General features: G+C 42.5%; 1 protein-coding gene across 7 annotated transcripts in view; it reads left to right on the top strand.

Annotated features, from left to right (window-relative positions):
* Positions 1 to 21908, top strand: part of ASPH (aspartate beta-hydroxylase) — a 186567-nt gene that overhangs the window by 154215 nt on the left and 10444 nt on the right. For all 7 annotated transcript variants that reach the window (XM_080938668.1, XM_080938667.1, XM_080938664.1 and 4 more), the window contains 3 exons: positions 7225 to 7360; positions 14485 to 14576; positions 14931 to 15064. In XM_080938668.1, coding sequence (XP_080794794.1) covers positions 7225 to 7360; positions 14485 to 14576; positions 14931 to 15064 — 362 coding nt within the window. The remainder of the gene's footprint in view (positions 1 to 7224; positions 7361 to 14484; positions 14577 to 14930; positions 15065 to 21908) is intronic.

Genomic DNA, 21908 nt, shown 5'->3' with positions numbered 1-21908 from the left:
CCCAATCTATTGTAGCATTATTCATACATATTTCAACATATGACAATATCTGTGTATCTGCCAGCAGATACATGGATAGAAAACATTGTACATAAGCCCAGGAGGATACTACATGGCCTTCAGAAAAGGAGCCATTTTCATTTTCTACCACTTCTGGTCCTGAAGGATATATAAGTCAGACATAGAAAAATAAATCCTGTGTGATATTGCTTGTATGTGAAATCTCACAGAGTCAAAGCTATAGTAGCCAAGAATAGCACGGTGGTTGTCATGAGCTGACGAGTGGAGAGAATTGGGAATGCTGACGCAAATGGCACAAACTCTGAGTTACAGGAGAGCAACATCATGACTATAGCCTGAGGCATGGTGATGATGGGTGTGGTCATGAATTTGAGTGTTGACATCCTCATCTTCACAAAATACACAAAAACGATTACATTGTACAAACTGTGTCTACCTAGGCTTTGTCGGTTGAATATTGCAAGACACAGGTGAGATTCTAATCATGTTGGAGAAGAAGAAAAACTAGAAAGAAATGATTAGTTGCCTTTAAAAAACTTCTGAAGAAACACATGTTGTACATAGTCTAAGCTTTGATCAAGGGTAAACATGCCCTCAATATTTTTAGACATGTAATTTTACCGGTGCTATGTCCTGTAAGAAGAGTAGTCTAGGAATAATGGGCTGCCCAGTATTAGGCCCAGGTCAAGCAAGGTCACAGAGCCCAGACAGCAGCTGGTGTGAAAAGCCCCATCCAGGTGGCTTGTGTGATTATTACCTTAGAAAAGGAGAAACAAATTCTATGTAGAATTTGGCACCCAAAATGCCTGGGGATGGAACTGTTTCAGAATTGCCTTTTAGGATTTATTATGAAGAGATATCTTGAGGACAGGAGCTTCTAGGCATACAGAGTTCATTGCTGATTCAGATGTACTTTGTAGCCATAGGCTGAAAGTAACTTTATGCCCCATTTTGCATAATTTTGCACATGAAACCAAGTTTTGTGGTAGGTTATTTTCTAACTATCACTGTTCATAAAGCTTTTGGGTTGGAAGCATTTGGGTTTTCGGGTGTCTGGAGCAAGCACATTCAACCTGTGGTGTCAAGAGATCATATAGCAACCTTTTTCTAGAGGCAGTAAAGAACTTGGTTACATGCCTTAGAAAATTAAGCCACTGGGGGCGGGGGGGGGGGGGGGCAGAATGTCTACCAGCTCCACAGAAAATGAAGTGTGATCTTACAACTCAAGTGTGAGTGATCTCTCATTGTCACAATATTATAAAATCTGAATGTGAATTTATCCAGATTGTGATAGACTTCTGAAGTTAACGATCACCAAGATGGGAAAGAAAAAGCCATCAAATTTTAAGTTGTTAACCATCCTCCCTTCGGTGGGTGTTAGCAGCTATAATTCATAGTCAAGATTAGTAATATACACATCTTATTTAGATAAAAACAGGCAAAGAAACATTTAAAAGAGGGAGCTGCGAGTAGGGTTAGGGTTAGAAAGGAGAGGGTAATGTTTTATTGTAATTGTAATTATGTGTTGTAAGGGTTAGCTATTAAACAAACACACTTTTTTTTTTTTTCATTAAGAGAAAAGTTTAGCAAAGAGACTAGTGGAAGTGAGTTTGTTTGGCTTTTTAAGGAGAATGACTTTTTGAGGAGTGGGGAATGGTCCAAGGAACATAGCCCAAGGTTTCTGCCACTGAGCTGTTAGTTACCTGGCTTCAAAGAGAAAGAAGAAAAAAGGCATTGCAGAAGTCAGTTCTGAAGGTCTGTATGGGAAGGGGCTTGAAAACAATCGGATGTTGGAAAGGTCTGTCTGGTCAGTGGGGTGGAAGAGGAAGCCGCTTTGACAGGCCAGAGCTTCCATGGGGGCAAAGCTCACAAGCTCCGTCAGAAGTGCCGGGACTCTGTAGTCTGTCTGTAGATAATGAGAGAGATGGACACAGGCGAGGTTAACAGGCGAGTGTAAGCCACTGGTTTATGAGGCCCTGTAACTCTATAGTGGCAGGCCTCTGGGTTCCAAAACCCATGTAGCCACCAGAAGCAACAGGCATGGAAAGGCACTGACTTCCCAGAAGCCGGCCCAGATAGGCGGATCGATTAATCTCTCTCTCTGGTCTTATCAAATGGATGAGTTAAGGACCAAAGAGTTCATATTTCAAATGAAGCTTCGAAAAAATGTGCAGGCAGTGTTCATTCTGTGTCTAAGTTTCTGCTATCAATTTTTAGAGGCATTCAGTGAATCTCAGAAAACTGTGGAGAAAGTACATATTGTTTCTTTTACCCTGTTACTTTGCATGCCCACTTCCACAGACAGACAAACAGACAGACTGACACATTCTGCTGTGTCGAATCCCTGACTCCCCGTGTTGAAGGCATTCAGATGGGGGACTTTTGAGAGGAGACTGGCTCGTAAAGCTGGGCACTTATGAGTCTCAGGCCTTACCTGTGTGATCATTGTGAGTTGTTAGGGAAAAGCACCAATATGAAATAGCTCTTCAACAGACACCAAAGCTTCCAATTTCTTGATCTGGGTCATAAATAAAATACTAGATTTCTATTGTCCATAAGCCACCCAGTGAGAGCTATGGCTATGGGCCATACCAGCTAAGCACACAAACATACACACACACACACACACACACAGTAACCTTCCCATGGTTCTTCCTAAAGCCCTATTCAATCATTCTGAAGATGAGACCTCTCAGAGTCATTAATGTAGTTAAAAGCTCTTTCCATCAAAATGTACAGGGTCGTGCTTGGTGAACACCCGATTCTCCCTTTGTGTGCACCAGGCTTACCTGTGTCATCTTATGGTTCACTCAGTTCTGACACATGTCATGGGTGGGAGCTATCTTTCAGTTGCTTTCCCTGGATGATACAGAGCAGGATGTCTGAGCATCAGGGCATTTCTTCTCCTGACAGGTACCTGAGCATGGCTGGATCAACTGTTATACATGGGAGCCCATGAGAACCCCAATTTGTGAGAGCTCTGGGGGCAATCAGGCTAATGACCACCACAGTATATAGTCTGTGAGCCAAGGTGTGACCCTCATTCTTTCCATGGGTACTATAAGAACTTTGAGAAGGAGATGGAAGAGTGAACTTTTATTGCTAGCTCTGCTTGCCATAGGGCTGTGGGCTGTGGGCTTAATAACCACTCCAAGAGTCATCTTGTGTTTCCTGAGGAGAAATGCTATGCCCTAGAGCAACAGAAGAGACCCTTCCAGCCATTCATACCTACAACAGAGTACTGAGCTCAAAAGAGAAAAACAAGTTGGTGTTTTCCTACAGACACAAATAGAAATCTCTGTAGCTCTTGCTTAGTCATAGTCGGCTACAAAGGAACACAACCAAAAGAGCACGCATAAGCTTAGAGTGTGATTTATCCAAAGGCTGGAGCCTGGTTAGTTCCAAGGAAGGAGGGAGGGGGAGGGAAGGAAGGGGAAGGCAGAGAGAGAGAATCATATACCAGCTTACTCCCTGTGCTGCGTCTAGTTCCATCCAAGCTCCCAGATGATTGGATGACATCACCCATGTTCAGAGCGCACCTTCTTGCCTCGCTGCTCCAGCCCCTAGGCCACACCTCTCTGGAATCATCTACACAGGTGCCCCTAGGACTGTGCTCTACTAGTTTTCTGGGCATCTCGAAGTCCACTAAGTTGACAGCAAAAGTCAACTGTGGCAATAAGATGGGGACATGTGTGGCATTTTAGCCCATGAGTTTGAGTCAGGTACTGGGACCTTCTGCACTGACCTGATCTCTGGGCTTCAGCTGTCACTCAACTCATCTGACACATACAAGGGGAAAAAAGGCTTTAAAACAAAATCCAGGTAGGCTACATGGCTGAGCACATAAAAGAGACTGCCACCAATCCAGTGACTTGAATTTGACTTCCAAGACCCAGATGGTAGGAGAGAAATGACTCCTTCATATCATCTTCTGACCTGCTAATGCAGACTATGACATAAATGTGCCCCTACACCAGTAAAAGTCATTAACTGTTTAATTAAACACACGTACACATTCACAAGGGGGAGAGAGACAGAGAGAGGAGGAGAAGAAGAAGAAGAAGAAGAAGAAGAAGAAGAAGAAGAAGAAGAAGAAGAAGAAGAAGAAGAAGAAGAAGAAGAAGAAGAAGAAGAAGAAGAAGAAGAAGAAGAAGAAGAAGAAGAAGAAGAAGAAGAAGAAGAAGAAGAAGAAGAAAAGAAGAAAAAGAAGAAGAAGAAGAAGAAAAATTAATTACTACCATGAAAAAGTACCTTGGCAACACTTCCAGGGCAGGTGAAGGGTGCAGGAGTGACATTTTATATAAAAAGACAGCCTGTTCTTAAGTAGAAAATTTAAATCATATTAAGTGATGCAATCACCTTAACATTTTCTCCTAGGACTTCGTGCCCTATTTTAGTAACAAAAAAGATCAGCTGTTTCCAACTATGCCCTTAAAATCAGCTTTCAAAAGAAACAAAAGGGATTTCTAGAAGACTGGGGGTTGGGGAAGGAAAAGCTTGCCCTTGTAAGGCTCAGAGAACCTCATTTGGAAAGGAATTTCATGTGTTAGAGAGGTAATTCTCTCCTTTTCTGTGTGTCAGACTCACAGAGTCTAAAAGATTTATCTAGCAACTTGGCCAAGCTACAATAATACTGTCGCAACTTAAAAGCATTCATGATGAGCAAAGTCCAAAGTCCTGGGGTGCGCTTTTTCCTCCTTCTCATAATCTTGAAACGTCAACAAAATCATCCAGTTCTCTAACTCCAGGGACCTAACACAGCAAAGACTTTTGAGCCTCCCTTTACTGAAATGTGCTCTTGATCTTACTAGCTATAAGCTGCCAGGTTGGGATGAGTAAATGGGGACCGTGGCTGTTGGACTGTGTTCAGTGAGGACCAGTGATTTACAGCCATCCTCCCAGGAGGAGGATGTGCCTAGGCTTCGAGGAAGCTGATGATGGGTTTCCCAGAAACAGAATTACCAAAGCATTCTCTACTCAAAATCCCATGCCCTGCCATATTTTAAAAGATCCCGTGGTTTCCACGGGATACAAAAAAAATGTCCCCCTGGTTTTAAGAGCTAGGATGACAAATCTAGCCTATTAAGACCTTAATTGGCCTTATATGTGATTCCAGAATTGGGGAGAAGTCTGCATCCAATTTCTCAGAATTCCTTACCCCAGGAGCAGAAGAGCAGATTGTATTTATAGGCAGAGAAAAGGAAGTGAATTTCAAAAAAAAAAAAAAAAAAAAAAAAAAAAAGTAAGCAAGTCAGAGAAGCCATGTTAGTTGCAGCCTGGGTTTGTCCTGTTTGACCTTGGTTTAACAGCTGGCATCTGGTGACCAGCTGACATTCACCTCCTTGCCCCAGAGTAGGTTGCAACCTGCATACAGATCGCACAGCACTGACATTTTTTTCTGTGGGAAAATGCTTGAGGAAATTTGAAATTATGTATGAGGTAGCAGCTTCATGCCGGGTCGGTATAGTCCCCACACACATCAGAAAATGTCTGCTCTTTGGAGTCTGCTACCTGTGGAGTCATTCTGATTTATTCAGGGTTATTTATTTTTTTTCTTCCTACATGAAATCATAAGTCCATGGAACATTGGTTGTTCACAACAAAAAAACGACAGCTCCGCCAAATCCACTTTCATTCTATCATGTGCCTCTGTTTACCCCAACATAGCGTGCTGTTCTCCAGGAAGCTCACATTCAGAAGGCTCTCACTGATTCCAGGCTATGCAAAATCTTACTATTTGTGCTGCTACTTCCGGATTCCCTCTTCTAAGCCACCCACAGGGAGCTGTGCCTGATCCCTGATTTGTGTGGAAATCCAGGTATCACGTTCCTGGGCTGATCCCTTGTTCTCTGTTCTTGCAGACACTTTTCCTGGAGCATGGGGAAACAATGGGTTTTCTATTCGGAAACCCCAGTTTCATTCTGTACCGCCTTAATGCTCTGCAAGACTCAGCCAGGCCTGATTCTATCCATTGTTCCTGCAGCCTTCCTGCCCCTAAGGGACACCACACTGTGATGGGGACAAGAGCCAGAAGCATCTGTCACTCAATCTACCCACTGCAAACCATGGCTAAGGCTAAAACAGCCTTATAAGTAATAAGTCAAGGACATGTTTGCTTGGCTGAATTCCAAACAAGTTTTTTCCTTTTGTTATTAATTTTAAAATGCATCCTGCTCCAGTGGCTGGTTTTCCAAAACCTTTGAAAGTTTAACTGCTGTTTGTCTTGTTGGAAAGATGTCACTGTAAGAAACACTATTGGAATTAAATCTGTGATCTGTTTTCCAGTGCAGATTCTGGAGTCATGTGGAACTTGGTCAAGACCAAGTGTTGTTGTTAGATTAAAGGGAGAGGGAAGAGTAAGGGGTTGGGGGGGGGGGAGAGAAAGGGAGAGAAGGTGATAATATAAATGATTGTAGCAAGAAAGGTTTTCATAGTTTTCGTTTTATTTTATGTGTGCATGTTTCCTGCCTGAATGCATGTACGCCACTTGCCTGCCTGGTGCCCATGGGTGGGCATGGTAAAATCTTGGAACTGGAGTTTCCTGGTCCTCTGCAGAAGTAGCTAGCCAGAACTCTCAACCAATAATAAGCTGCCTTAAGATCTGAATTTTCTCCTCCCCTCCCTCCCTCCCTCCCTCCCTCCTTCCTTCCCTCCCTCCCTCCCTCCTTCCTTCCCTCCCTCCCTCCCTCCCTCCCTCCCTCCCTCCCTCCTCAATATACTTGAGAAGAGGTTCCAAAGGAACAAAATAAGCTTCCAAATGAAAGCAAGAATTTTCCTTTTTTTTTAAATTTATCTTTTCTTTTAATCAAGCTGTTTTTGTTTGTTGGCTGGTCGTTTTGTTTATTTACGTTTGAAATGTTGTTCCCCTTTCCTGGTCTTTTCCTGCAAATCCTCCATCCCATCCCCTGTTCCCATTGTCTCTAAGAGGGTGCTTTCCCACCCACTCCCTCCTCATCACCCCAGCATTCTCCAACGCTGGGGCATTGAGCCTCCACAGGACCAAGGGCCTCCTCTCCCACTGATGCCAGATAAGGCCATCCTCTGCTACATATGTAGCTGGACCCATGGATGATTCATGTATCCAACTCTTTGGTTGGTGGTTTAGTTCTTTCTTTCTTAAACAAACAAAGCAACTGAAAGTCACTATGAGATGCTCTGCAGGACATACTTTTCATCTCAGTGAAACTAAAATCTCCTTTGAAGTCTTTAGAGAGAAACTGGAAACTCATCCGGGATGAAGGCCTCATGGTAATGGATAAAGCCAAAGGTTTCTTCCTGCCTGAGGACGAAAATCTTCGGGAGAAGGGGGACTGGAGCCAGTTCACACTGTGGCAGCAAGGTGAGCTTTGGCTTCTAGACTATTTTCCTCATGCACCTACCAGATGAAGAGTGAATGGTCCTCTACTGACGACTGCCTGGGACATATGATATGCCCTCACCGTCTTTAAACAGGTGCATCTGTTCATTTGTATACATATGTAAATAAATGCATAAGTGCTTCCAATTGAAGAGCCTGCCCTACAGTGTTTGAGTAACTAGAGAGTCCAGCGCATCTATCCCTGTGTCAGAAGGGAGTCTCTCTTAACTGTATTCACTGCTGTAAAATGCAGTTGATGCTGGGGAACAGAACGATGCCAGCATGGGTGGAAGCCACTGCAGGAGACAACGTGGCGTTATTTTATGTAATGGCTGTTTTCCAAATCCTCATTCATAAGTTTCTTCTTGTTTTTCTTCATGTTGGTATCCAGTTGCTCTGAAGGGCATTTTGGTTGAAATGCCTTAGTAAATTTGTTACATTCTTTATTGATATAAGCATTTTAGGCTAATGGATATGTGGCTTCAGATGCTCAATCTATAATGTGTGTGATTTTTTTTTTTCACTTGAGTTTTAAAAGAGACTGAGTTTATGTCTTGATTTCCATTTTGAATCAAAATAATTGTGTGTGTGTCTGTGTGTATAAGAGAATGTGTGTGTGTGTGTGTGTGTGTGTGTGTTTTGCAGGATTTAAATGGAGAACTTCACATATATTAGGCAAATGATGAATACCAGGTTCTATTTCCCCAGCTCTTGTATCCCTTTTTGAATAATCAACTTTTTTCTTTTTATTATATTCTTATTATTTAAAACATTTTAAATTTAAAATGTTTTGGTGCTTTCCCCATTCTTACCCACTCAAATTTAAGTTCTTTCTCAAAAGACCAGATTAAAAAAAACCCAAACCAATAAAACCTCCCAAACAAAGAGAACAAAATAAAATTACACTCCTCCTTCAGCAACAACTAACTATAACCACATAAAAGCACTTGTGCATTCGCGCGCGCGCGCACACACACACACACACACACACACACACACACACACAGAGAGAGAGAGAGAGAGAGACACACACACAGACCCCAAAACAAACAAACAACAACAAAAATAAAAACTGGGGTCCATTATGCGTTGGTCAACTATTCCTGAACATGATCCCTGCTCCGAAGTGGTCCATGTGCCCAGTGTCATTTTATTTGGAAAAACTGAGTTTCCCTCTCCCAGAAGATAAAAATGACAGTTCAATTGTTAACCTTTACCCTAGTGGCTAGGTATTTATTCCTTCATTTATTCATTCTATTTTTTTAAAAAAGTGCAACAAATGAAATATAATAAGATAAAACAGAAATAATCACAACAAAGTTGAACAAGACAAACCAACAGGGGTTTAAAAAATAGAGAGAGAGAGCCCAAGAGAAGGCACAAGAATCAAAAACGTACTCATTTGCATATTCAGGAATCTCCTACATAACACACACTAAATTATGGAAACCATACTATAAACACAGAGGACCTGGTGCAGGCCTATGCTGGCCCTATACATGCTGCTTCTGTATAAGTGAGTTCATGTAAGTTTTGCTCATATTGACTTAGAGGGCCTTGTTTTCCTGGTGTCCACCATCCATTCTGTCTCTTACATTCTTCCTGCTTCCCCTTTCACCGGGTTCACTGAGGTCTGAGAAACAGGATTTGATGGAAACATTCCATTTAGTGCTGAGTGTTCCAATGTCTCTCACTCTGCAGTGTCTGTCTCTGGGCCTCCATATTTGTTCCTATCTGGTGCAGAACGAAGATTATCTGATGGAGGCTGAACAAGGCACTGATCTACGAGTATAGCAGAGTATCATTAAGAGTTATTTTATGACTACATTCTTTTTCTTTAGACCAGTATTACTTGACTTCTACCCTAGGTCCCTGAGCTAGGTCCCTAGTCTCAGGTTCTTGGTCACCCAAGAAGTACTGAGTGCAGATTTAATCTTGTGAAGTGGGCCTTGTGTCAACTCAGTTATTGGTTGGTTACTCCTATATGTTGTGTGCCACCATTGCACTAGCATATCTTGTAAGCCATACATCATTGCAGATAAAGGGTTCATTGTTAATGTGGTGTTTACATTTTTATTTACACAATCCTGTTCCAAAGATATTAGCATGTAGGGGTCAAGGCTCTATATCGGCACCAGTTCAATATCTCCATGTTCAATGAATAGTATAGATGTCATTTCTGGAATAGGGTCTTGCTGCCCATTTGTGAAAGCAATCTATAGTCTTGGTAACAGCCTGGATTATTTGAATATTCCCATGGATGGGACCCCTTTGGCCAGGAATTCCATAGGAAGCTTCATTTGGTAACAAGAGATGGCCAATTGGAACTCTTTCCATTATTTGGATATTTTTTAGAATGCTACTACTGTATTAGATTTTCATAGTACCCCTCAAATGCCCTCCAGTTTTACCTGTTGCTCCACGTACTCCCTCCTACAAACCCCTGTTGATCCTTCCATCCACCCTCCACCAACTCATCCATATGCATTTATTACATTTCTCTTTCCTAACCAGATTTATCAGCTCTCTCTAGTTCCCTACACTATACCTACTCTCTGTGGGTCTATGGCTTGTAGTTTAGTAGTCATTGACATAAAACCATATATGCACGTATAATCTAATAATTAAATAATAACATTTTGTCTTTCTTGGTCAGGGATGCTTCACTCAAGATGCATTTGTCTATTTGTTTCTTTATTTGTTTTGTTTTGTTCATTTGTTTGATCCATCAATTTACCTGCAAATTTCATGATAATCATTTTTTCAACAGCTGAATACTTTTCCACTTTGTGATTGGACCATGTTTCTTTATGCAGTTTTTGGTTGAGGGGCATCTAGGTTGTTTCCAATTTCTGGCTATTATGAATAGATCAGTAATGAACATGGTTGAGCAAGTATCTCTGTGGTAGGATACTTTGTGTATCTATCCAGGAGTGGTATAAGTGGATCTCAAGGTAGATAGATTCCCATCTTCCTGTAGAACTGCTGCACTGATTTCCATGGTAGCTGTATGAGTCTAAACTTCCACGAGCAGTATATGAGTGTTTGTTCCCCTTACTCCACATCCTCTCCAGCATGAGTTGTGACTTCTTTTGTTGATTGTAGCTATTCTGACAGGAGTTAGATGGAATTTCAAAATAGTATTGACTTACGTTTTCTGATGGCAAAGAAGGCTGAACATTTCTTTAAATTTTTCTCAGCCAGTTGAATTCTTCTGTTGAGATTTTTCTATTTAAATATATACCCCATCCTATAATTGGGTTGTTTTCTTGATACTAATTGCTTGAGTTCTTTATATATTTAGTTATTTATATAGTTCTTTATATATTTATATATAGCTAACTGTGTATTTGGTTAAAATCTTTCTCTATTCTATAGGCTGCTACTTTGTCCAAACAATGGTGTGGCTCAGCCATTAAAGGCTAGACTCAAAACCAAAAATGTTAAATAATCAACTTTTTAGCATTGAAGAATGATAGAACTGATAAATATCAGATATTTTCTTCACAAATAAGTTAGTAAGTGGATACCTGCAGGACTCAGGGCCTAAGTCAGTGCTAGACCTCTAGTCTGGATTTTATGAGACACTGTGCTTGCTTGTCAGAACTCTAACAAATTACTATGTGTCTACTGTTTCACATGTGTCTTGCTCACAGATTAAAGCTTTATTGCCAAAAAAAAAAAGTACAAAGGAACCATACGATACATCTTGATTTTAGAGCCTAGGAGAAATGGTGCTAACAGTCCTCCATTACTTCAGGATGACTAAAGCTTTAAGTCCTCTGCAATCTCCGTGTGGCCCAGGATATAATATAATTGGAAACTGTATGTTGAATTATAGGGCTTAGAAACAACAAGCTCAGTTTACACTGTTGTGCTGAGCAGCCACTCTCATTGATCAGAGTTGTTGTGCAGAATGAAATTTCTCTTCTCTGAAGAGTATTGGATATTAAGAAGAGTATGCCCAGGTCTCTAACTCCATGAATATTGCCTGATAAAGTCACGTGCAAGTGATGTATTATTCTTTTATATCTGCATTGCTTGTTAGATCTTTTGCCTGAGCTATTTACCCAAAGAAACCAAGTTTGCTGCTTGTTGAGAATTAACTTTGGTGACTAATAATGAAAACACAAACAAATCCACTATGTTATCAATTCTGGGCATTTCTCATTCAATTACAGGCTCAACTGAATGCCTCCTGCCTTGTAACCTGTAATGTAACAAAATGAGGAGTTAGTCTTTGAAGCATAAGATTTAGAAATCATGGTCCTCATTTACAGTCCTGAATGTATTCTCTCTTGATCTCTCATGTGGGCATGCCCTGAATCTCCTTGAAAAGAGTAATGAAAATAGTTGTGCTGAGTTTGGAGTAGTTCCCACTGTCAGCGAATACTGGGAAGAAGAGTTGAATACATGCCAGTAATTCTACAGTGTATCTGTGTAATGGGAACTCACTAGTAAAGGACAAGAAAGAGGCTGTCTTGAGACCTGGTTTAGTCAGGGGTCTCTAGAATAAAAGAACTTTTAGGATTAATATATATATTATACATAATATAATATATATAATATATTGTCATTATATATAATATATTATATTATATATAATATAATAATATATACAATGAGAGAGAGAAGGGGAAGAGATAAAGAAGATTTAGTAGAATGACTTACAGGATGTAGTCCAGCTAATCCAACAACAGCTGCCTATGAAAATAACATTCAAGAATGCAAAGGTCATTCAGTCTATGAGACTAGATGTCTCAGCTGGTCTTCAGTATAAACTGGAATCCTGAAGAAGTGGGTTCTACTGCCAGTGAAGAAATGAACTTGCTAGTGAGGGCAGGAGCAAGCACGGAAAGAGAGGAGCTTTTTCCCAAGAGCCTTCTTCCAAGTCCTTTAAATGGGCTTCCGGTATTAGTGTGGTCCAGCTAAGAGATGTGTCTTCTCATCTCAAAAAATCTGAATTAAAGATGTGAGTCCCTGCCTCAAAGACTTAGATTAGAAGTGGCTCCTTTCTACTTCAAATAATCTAACTAAGCAAAAATTCCCTCATAGGTGGGCCCATCACAAAACCTATCTAAAAGCCTAGATGTTGGATCCATGACAGCTGCACTGTAATCGCCAACTCTGCTCTTCCACTACTGTGTTTCCTTCTGTGTGTCAGTTTGTCCTGTGTACAATAAGACCTGAGTGGCTTCCTTCCCGGGCACAGTGAACATCATATGTCACTCTAAGCATCTGACTGTAGTGAGCACTACAGAGCTTTTGTATTTAATGGGGCCTTCCAGTCACATGGGGATACATCAAACAATGGGTTGCAAGCCGTGGATGTTGAACCACTACTGTGCAACCTTCTCCTGAAAGATGCTCTGTACCTTCTGACTACATGAGATGTGCAAGCTATATCCCTGATGCTTGAGCCAAGAAATAGCTCAGGTTTCCAAGTTTTCCTGACCTGGGAATTAGGGCATGGACTTTGCCAGTTGGGTGTTTCTGATCAAAGCATGATTTAGACCTGAGGTCGTTTGAACACTCCACCCAGAAAGCTCAGTTAGTTTCAGGTTGTGGATATGTAGATTAGGAATTCTCACTTCTTATGCACCTAGAGGTGCAATCTCAGACCTCACCAGAGGAAGTCCTGGACAGGATCCATTTGGTGGTCTTGGCTCAAATGACCAATCAGATGTTACAGAAGCTCAGGCCTTAACTAATGGACAGAGAGAAACCGAGATGCTCTGGTAGCTTTTCAAGCTGCCAGACTTCACCCAGCTTCAGCCTGAGCAGCATAGGCCATAGGTGATGGTCCCTGCCAGTCCTGCCAAAACCTTGCTCATAGCTGCCCCGGAAAACCAGGGCTAAAACGTCCATTATGACGGCTTATTCATTTGTATGCTATTCTTTCCAGATGATATAATTGTGTGGCTCCTCAGGACACAATATTACTAACTAAAAGGAACACATAGCAATGGACTCGATTAAGAAGCAAAGAGCTCATCTGCAAAGAGCTAGTAAAACTGTAGAAGCTGTTTCCAAATTTAGAGGCCCACTTGACTGAGGCAGAAGTCACGGTGTTATATCTCTTAGAACTCATTTTGTTCTCAGCATAAGATTATCTTAGTGTACATGAGCATTAACATCAAGCTCCTCTTTAGATGTCATTTCTTTTATAGAAATTTTGAATAGGAAAACAAAAATGTCATTTTTTAAAGCCAAAAGCAAACCAAAACTAAATCCTGTTGTTTTTTGGCCTCCATGAAAGCTAATGATACTGTATGCATTTTGATCATATCCCAAGAAGAATGTGGAGGATTTTTTCGTGATCCAAGATGCTGAAGATGAAGTCCCAGAATCTGTTCTTGATACAATTACTCATAAAACTTGGTTTTTGCTTAAAGATCCTGATGTTCTTCATTTAAATGTCATTTTAGCAATATGTAAAGTTTCTTAAAACATTGAAAAATGCACTAAATTCCAATGCAAAATGTCTTCCTATCTCTTAAATTGCATTTCAGGTTAGGCATAGAGTATATATAAAAGTATTCTCCTTTCTTAGAGGCTGTATTAATTTCCAGTATGTACTATGACACATTAACAGAAACTAGTGACTTGAAGGCCTGGCTCAGAACTCTTCAGTTGGTTTCACTCGCTAAATCCAAGTCATTACCTTCAACCGGCTTCAGATTCTTATATCTGCCCAATGGCTTTTGTGTCCCTTGTCTATCTCTAAAACCAGCAATGGCTGGTCAGTCTTCTTATAATCTGAATTATAGACTCTTCTCTCACACTTTTACACATGGAAGGACCCTATAATGACATTAACCTCTGTTTTTCTCTTAGCCTTCACATTCTGACAGCAAAAGTGATCATAAAAGTACATGTGGCTCAAATGGGATGAGATAAAGTGTTACTACAGTTTGGTTACTTGTGTGTGTGTGTGTGTGTGTGTGTGTGTGCATGTGTGTGTTTCAGTAGGGTCTCTTTATGTGATTAGATTGAACTTGTAGGCTCAAGTCATCCTCCTAGTTAACTTGCAGCATAGCTGAGACCACAGAAGCATATGACAACTGATTTGCTTCTCTCAATAGTCTTATCCTGTTTTGTTCTAGGAAGGAAAAATGAGAATGCCTGTAAAGGAGCTCCTAAGACCTGTACTTTACTAGAAAAGTTTTCTGAGACAACAGGATGCAGAAGAGGACAGGTACCAAGGGTGTTTTCAGAGATGGGAAGAAGACAGTTTGTTGTCAGAAAAGAGGCAGAACTGACCTTTACAAAAATCACACTTATTTCCCTGGGCACAATGGATGTCTCTTTTCCCATTTGCTTTTTAATAAAACATAATTTCATGTGGTTGATGTCAAAATTTGAAGGTGGAAAATGTTGCATATTATGTCACTTTGTGGGAAACTAGAACGCTTGTTTCTTGGCTCCTTCACAAGAAATAGGACATGAATCTAAGTCCCAAGGGTACAGAGACTCATATGAACTGTTTCTGATTCTGCTGCTTCTTCACACCTTGTTAAATGGATAATTGGGTCTCATTCTTTCTGTACAGATCAAATATTCCATCATGCACCCTGGAACTCATGTGTGGCCCCACACAGGACCCACAAACTGCAGGCTCCGAATGCATCTTGGGTTGGTGATTCCTAAGGAAGGCTGCAAGATCCGGTGTGCCAATGAGACCAGGTATGTTTCCTTTGTGACATTCTTTTTTAAGCCATCATCCAACAACAGATGTTCCTAACAGAAAATCTGTGGTAGATGGGATCATGTCCCTGTCTTGGTAGGTACAGTATATAGGAATGAAGTCATTTGCATCCAGACTTTAGTGTGTGACCTTCTTTGTGCTTCCTGGGTGTAGATGTCATTCACAGTCAGGGAAGGTCTGCATTTTCTCCCAGAGCCTTCATCTGCCTGCCCAGCTGCCTTGATTCTTCAAGGTGGACAACCTTGCATTTAGGGTCAATTCACTTTCCTTAAGTTCTCCCTATTCCACATTGTGCTTAAGGCTCCACAGCCTGAGCTATGTATGTGTATAGGAAGTCTTTCTCCTCAAAGCCATCACCCAGTGGGCATTTGCATTTTGCTCTAGAGGCAACAGCATGGTTCCATGAGTGACGACCACTTGCAGAACCATTTCTGTCACTACGTAACTTAGACTAGTTACTTAATCTCCTTAAATCTCAACTTCCTGCTTATAAATTTTGGCAACCATTCTGACTCTTCAGGGTTGTAGAATGGCAAAGTGAACGATCCTAGGAAGCACTTGATCCTCCTCCTGACGTCAGCAAGGCCATGGTAAATGCTAGAACTCAGGTCATGCTTTCTCCTCTTCTAATCCCAGCAGCTGATTCACCCTCTTGTGAACGAGGCACACTTGCTCAAGACACACTTAACAAGTCCCACGAGCTCTCACTCTCATGAAGAGTTGTGTAGACAGCCATTTTATCCATTCAGAGTACACTGATTACTAGGATCCAATTTCAGTTCATGAAAGTAAGACCTGCCATTTGCCCTCTTAAGCCATGTGCAGTGGTGTGGGTCTCAGTGGTTTCTTCTGGCAAGCCGCCATTGCTGTTTAAGTCTGTTAGCCTGCTGACCATGCTGAAATGGAAGCTCCTATGGATGAGAAATCAGGAAGTTACCTTCTTCTACAGCCCTTATTGTCTATGGTAGGAGGCAGAATGGAGGACGAGACAAATATTATAGGACACACAATGGTGGGGCACATGGGGCTCTCCTCTCTGCTCTTAGATATACATGACCAGGAAGACAGTATGAGAACTAGTGACCCCAAGAGGATCACAGGTCAAAGGTCAAAATGGGTCACTTGCCCGTAAGGTTTGGGAGTCTTGGGTAGTGTTTTGTCTTGTCCTTGCAATTTGCTTGATTATTTGTTTTTAGACAGGAGGGTGATGGGTATTGAAAGCTGAGAGGAAAACATTCTGAAGCATCTATGAAAATAAAGATGTCACATCTGAAAAACACTATGTGGTTCAGCAGCCAAGAGTAGAGAGCACACGAGGAGGAAGGTGAGGGAGGGAGTGTGGACAAGGCCAGTTCATAGGAACGAAGCTTCTGACACCAAACTTAGGGGCTCAGTTCATAGTGTCAGGGGTTACTGTCTGAAGGGCGGGGGTGAGAACACCCTCAGCAACGGACACAGGGAAATGTTCCAAAGTGAAGACGAGTAAAAATGGGTGATGGAAAGAAATGGAGGACAAAGAAGCAGGAGACAGGAGAGAGTGGACTCCGGGGAATTCCCAGAGTGTGATAACCAAAGAAGTCAAAGATGGTTCTCCACGTTCAGTCTTCAGCAGGCAGGTGCTGGTGCTTGGACAAACGGGCAACTGGAAATGTCTGGGGCCAGTTAAGAGAAAAGACAGTGAATTTAGTGTTTATGCTTCCTTTATTTACATTGCTTTTGGAATATAGGGGAACTATCCAAGAGCTGGCTAGAACTAGGATAGAGTCGAACATGAAAACGGTGATTTGAGAGTCAAACTTGGCAGGAGCTCTGAGGGGCAGCTTGACTGATAACTGAGTTATAACAGTTATGGGGAGGGGGGTGTGATGGGGAAGGGGTGTTATGGGGAGGGTGTACTATGGTGAGGGGGTGTTATGGGAAGGGGTTGTTATGGGGAGGGGATGTTATGGGGAGGGGATGTTATGGGGAGGGAGTGTTATGGGGAGGAGGTGTTATGGGGAGGGGGTGTTATGGGGATGGGGTGTTATGGGGAGGGCATATTATGGGGAGGGGGTGTTATGGGGATGGGGTGTTATGGGGAGGAGGTGTTATGGGGAAGGTATATTATCGGGAGGAGGTGTTATGGGGAGGGGGTGTTATGGGGAGGAGGTGTAATGGGGAGGGGTTGTTATGGGGAGCAGAGATGGAGGACAGCACAAGGAAGTGGCTAGAATTGCTCAGTTCTCCTTCCTGAATATCAGATACTCTGTAGAACTTGTCTGGTGGCTTTCAACCATTTCCATGCATGTTCTGTCTCTTATTCACTCTATCTTTTCTCCTTCCCTGTCTCCATCCATTCCTCCCTCTTTTCCTCCCTTCCGTCTTCGTATCTGTTCTGCTTAGAGCTACATGTACCCAAATTACTCAATGAAGCATCCCTTTAGGCATAGGCAGGATAGTGTGGAACTGACCCTTGACTTCAGAGACCCGAGGATGAAGAAGAAAGCTCAGCTTGACATATGGTCATGGCAGGCAGACAGGCAGGCTGGCAGGAGAGTGGGTAGGTAGAGCCAGAGGTGTAACCACAAAGTCTCCAAGAGCTCAGAATATTAGATGACTGTCTTAGGGCTTTATTGCTGTAAAGAGACACCATGACCACAGCAACTCTTACAATGGAAAACATTTCATTAGGGCTGGCTTACAGTCTAAGAAGTTCAGTCCATTATCATCATAGTGGGAAGCATGGCTCTGGAAGAGCTGAGAGTCTACATCTTGGCCCAAAGACATCCAGAAGGAGGGTCTCATTTACACTGGACAGAGCTTGGGCACCAGGAGACCTTAAAGCCCACCTACATGGTGAGATACTTCCTTGAATAAGACCACACCTATTCCAATAAGGCCACACCTCCTAATAGTACCACTTCCCTTGGCCAAGCATATGCAATCCACCAAAGTGACCTTACCTGGAATTGTCTATATGGATGTTCCTCTGCATCAGATACTCCAGTCGCTCATGCCCACTTGAAGAGGCAAGCCACTGCTATCCCCTCCATGAATCTTAAACCACCCCCTAGATAAACGGTTCTCACCAAACAGGGGTCACACAGTTTACCTAGAGGACTCTCGATAGGATATTAACTTACCGACTATCCGTTTCTGCCAAGCTAAAATGCACTCTAATTCGTGCAACAGTAAAAAAACTACTATCAACAGTAATTTGCAGGTGGTCTATTTTGCAAATCCACCGTCATTTTCAAAAAGTACTCACCACCCTTTTGCCTATTACCGGACACTGGGTTGTTTCTGCAGAGGAGCTGGGAGCATCGAGGGCCTTGCTCCTCACCAGGGCTGTCTGCCAGCAATCCTTCTCCACCCCTGCTGTCGGGAGTGCTCTACTCTGAGCATTCTCATCCTCAGTCCTTAACTCAGCGGTGCTTTGGATCCATTTAGTATTTCCTTGAAAGAATGATGCTTTTCATAAGTTCTACGTACTGCTTAGAGTACAAATACCAGGGAAACTGAGTACTGGACAGCCTGTAAAGATTGAGAATACTAAGGCTTTCAAACAAAATCTGGAAGCTTTCTTCTATGATCCGTTGTATAAGGACGGAGTGTCAAAACAAGCATGCCAGGAAAGAAGTCGGGCTTCCTGGTGCTTGGTGGCAGGAGTGAGTTTTCAGAGCCTGGCTGACATCTGGCCTGCTGAAAGAGTAGGTTACCCACGAGGTTTGTTTGCTGTAGTTGTTGGCTCTTGATGATCAGATTTCTGCTCCCCTAGAACCATGAGATTCCTGCCAGGATGCGAGTCCTTTAAATACTCCATCACTGCAACACAAAACCCAACCTTTTCTTTTTCCTCTGACAGTCAGCTTGCAAGCTATGTAAGCCTCCACACCTTAAAATACCATTTCCCGTTTACCAGTGCCTTCTGGTTTTAAGATGAGATTGTGTGTCCCTTGGAAACAATTTATAAGACAGAGAAAAATATGATGTAAGGGGTCGTCTTTGATCCTGTTACTCAGGGGCATTATCCAGATGCTTCTTGGTGCTGCCACTAGGAAGCGCGTTATTAATACCAGTGACATACCCGCAGCGCAGCCAGTCCTAAGCACTTGAGGTACAACGTCATTCTTAACAGTAATCCAGAGTAATCAGGCTTGTTAAAATCCCCTGTTACAACTCAGAAGACTAAACTATACAAACCAGCTGCCTGTTTGTATTAGTTTATTTGGGAACTTATAAATGGCCACAATGATAGATGGTGTAAGACAACAGAACTTCCTTCTGCCAGATGTGAGATCCAGGTGTTTGCAGGGCTGGCTCCTTCTGGGGGCTTAAAAGGACTATTTGTTCCTCTCTTCTCATTCTGGGACTTCTTCTTAGCCCTGGTGTTCCTTGGATAGTAGATACTTCCCTTCACCTCATGCTTCCTGTCTTTTCTTGTTTATTCTTTGACCCAGGACTGTTGGATTTAGGGACCCTAAAACTGTTTAGGGCTGCTATCATTTCAAAAGCATAAACTTGACATCAGCACAGATCTTTATTTCAGAATAATGTTCCAGCAGATGTGGGGTTTTTTATATTAACAAGTAGTCAGAACTAGGCTCAGTCTTAGGTATTATGACTTGAACTATATTCCTAGGGCCAATGTCACAGCCTTGCTAAGACACATGATGGGGGGCGGGGCACTGCTTCCCATGCCACTGGGCAAGCATGAAGCACCGACAAAGCACTGTTAAAATCTATTGAAGGTACTGTCGATATTAATAATTCACTGAGTCGTTGCTGTACGTACTCCTAGTGTCCACTTAGCTGCAAATAAGCAAAGATGGTGGGGATGGATCATGTGACTCCCTGCATGGCATTTATTGGACAGTTGTCCTGCCATGGCTGTCTTCAGCAAAAGGACTGTCATAAAACCAGCAGGGAGTACTTTTACCAGCACCATCTGTCTGCCACACTATTTAGATAGCTTCAAAAATCCAAGTGCTGATCACAGCCGATTAACTCAGCAGCAGAAAGCTAAACTGTGAACTGGACTTTGCTACCTCAAGCTTAAATGAACTCTGGGTGTCCCTGCAACTATGTGCAGTCAGACCACTGAATGGAGCTCTTCCCCGGCTGTGCAGCAGCAAGACAGCACTGATTGGTGCTCAGAGGCAAGGATGTGATTGACCCAAACCTAAACAAGGCTCTTCGGTTAGTAGAGCTAACTGAAATAAACTCCCCTGTGCTTCACCTAGTACTGTAACATCAAGTCCATTAAAAAAAAAAAAAAAAGTAAACTTTCCTTGACTATACTTATTGATGTACACTGAGCTAGTAACACAAGAGAAGGCAGCAGACACAGGCCAGTAGCAGTGATTGCTGGGGACGAGCCAGGTTGGGGAAGGTCAAGCTGGCCAAATCGCAGGCCCCTGAAGCTGCAGGGCAGTTCAAAGTTGGCCAGGGCAGCAGAAAGAAAGGTGGCTGAGGTAGTAGAGAGATGGCAAGAGAGGGTGGGAGCTGACAGTGAGGAAGGACCAGATGCTTCAAGGAGGTAGGGCACAGAACCTGCAGGCCTTTGTCACCAGAGAGCTAAGTGTGTAAGGCCAAGGGTCTCAGTTCCTGGCTATGACACTGGCCAGTGTTAAAGGCTACTGTCAAGGCCTGAAGGATGAATAGAGATCAGCCTAGAGGCTGCAACAGCAGCTGCAACCAAGGGCTCAGAGATCTTGGGTTCTAGACCTGCCTAAAAGCCCCACCAGGCCCAGGGGAAGGAGTCCTGGTCCCAGAGGCCTGCAACATAAGGACGGAGTACCGTTTCTTGTTCCCTCCTGGTTACTGCTTCTCACCACTGCCAACCATGGAGGGAAAATGAGCCGCCAAAGGCCAGCACTTGGAGAACTCCTTGGTCTGTTCACATCTGTGTGTATGGATAGCCAACCAGGCCCTCAGGCAGTTGCTTGGCAATGTTGCTACGTATAGCCACATCAATGATTCTCCAAGAAAATGCCCAACAGACTTGCTTTCAGGTAATCCGATGGAGACATTTCCTCAATCAAGATTCTCCTTTCCAGAAAACCCTATCAGCTTTCTTAATGCTGCGACCCTTTGATGTAATTCCTCTTGTTGTGGTAATCTACAACCATAAAATTATTTTTGTTGCTACCTCATAACTGGAATTTCGCTAGTGGTATGAATCATAATTAAGATATCTGGTCATCTTAGATGACCCCTACGGAAGGGTCATCCGACCCAGCAAAGGGGTCGGGGGCTCTAGCTACAGGTTGAAAATTGTTGGGCTATACTTTCAAGCTAATAATTTCAAATGACAGAAGCTAAGACGTCTGAGAGCTGTGTGTTAGCTCATTAGTAACTTTGGTCCAAAGCTAAAAAAACTCAAAGTGGTAGATAAGTATGCTACCAGCAAGGGGACATTGGTTACAACTCTAAGGAGAGGCTAAGATGTGTGGGCTTTGGGAATTATCTCACGTTTCTAGGAGGCCATTTCAAACCAAACTGGAACTGTGCTAAGATCCGGTGACCTCATAACTTTTGCAGGCCAGCATCACTGCCTGAAAACTGAAGCAACACTGATCTAATACTGACCTTGGTCAGGAAAGCACACGCTGGCATTAGTGTCCAGTGAGAGGTGAACGGGCATGTAGCCATTCTCTTTGTCAATATATTTCTGTGCAGAAGGAAAGAAAGGACGAAAGAAAGAAAGAAACAGTATGTTTTGTAACATGTGTCTTTCTGAATCTCCCAAGGCTCCAAGGCTATGTAAACATCGAACTGTTAAATTCGATGTTAAAGAAAAATTATTTTTTAATCAGCCACAGGTTCATAGTGCTTTTTGAT

The sequence above is a fragment of the Micromys minutus genome (assembly GCF_963924665.1).
Source record: "Micromys minutus genome assembly, chromosome: 26".
NCBI classification, from domain to species: Eukaryota; Metazoa; Chordata; class Mammalia; order Rodentia; family Muridae; genus Micromys; species Micromys minutus.
Note: the sequence above shows the minus strand (reverse complement) of the source record. Positions and strands in the feature narration are given on the sequence as shown.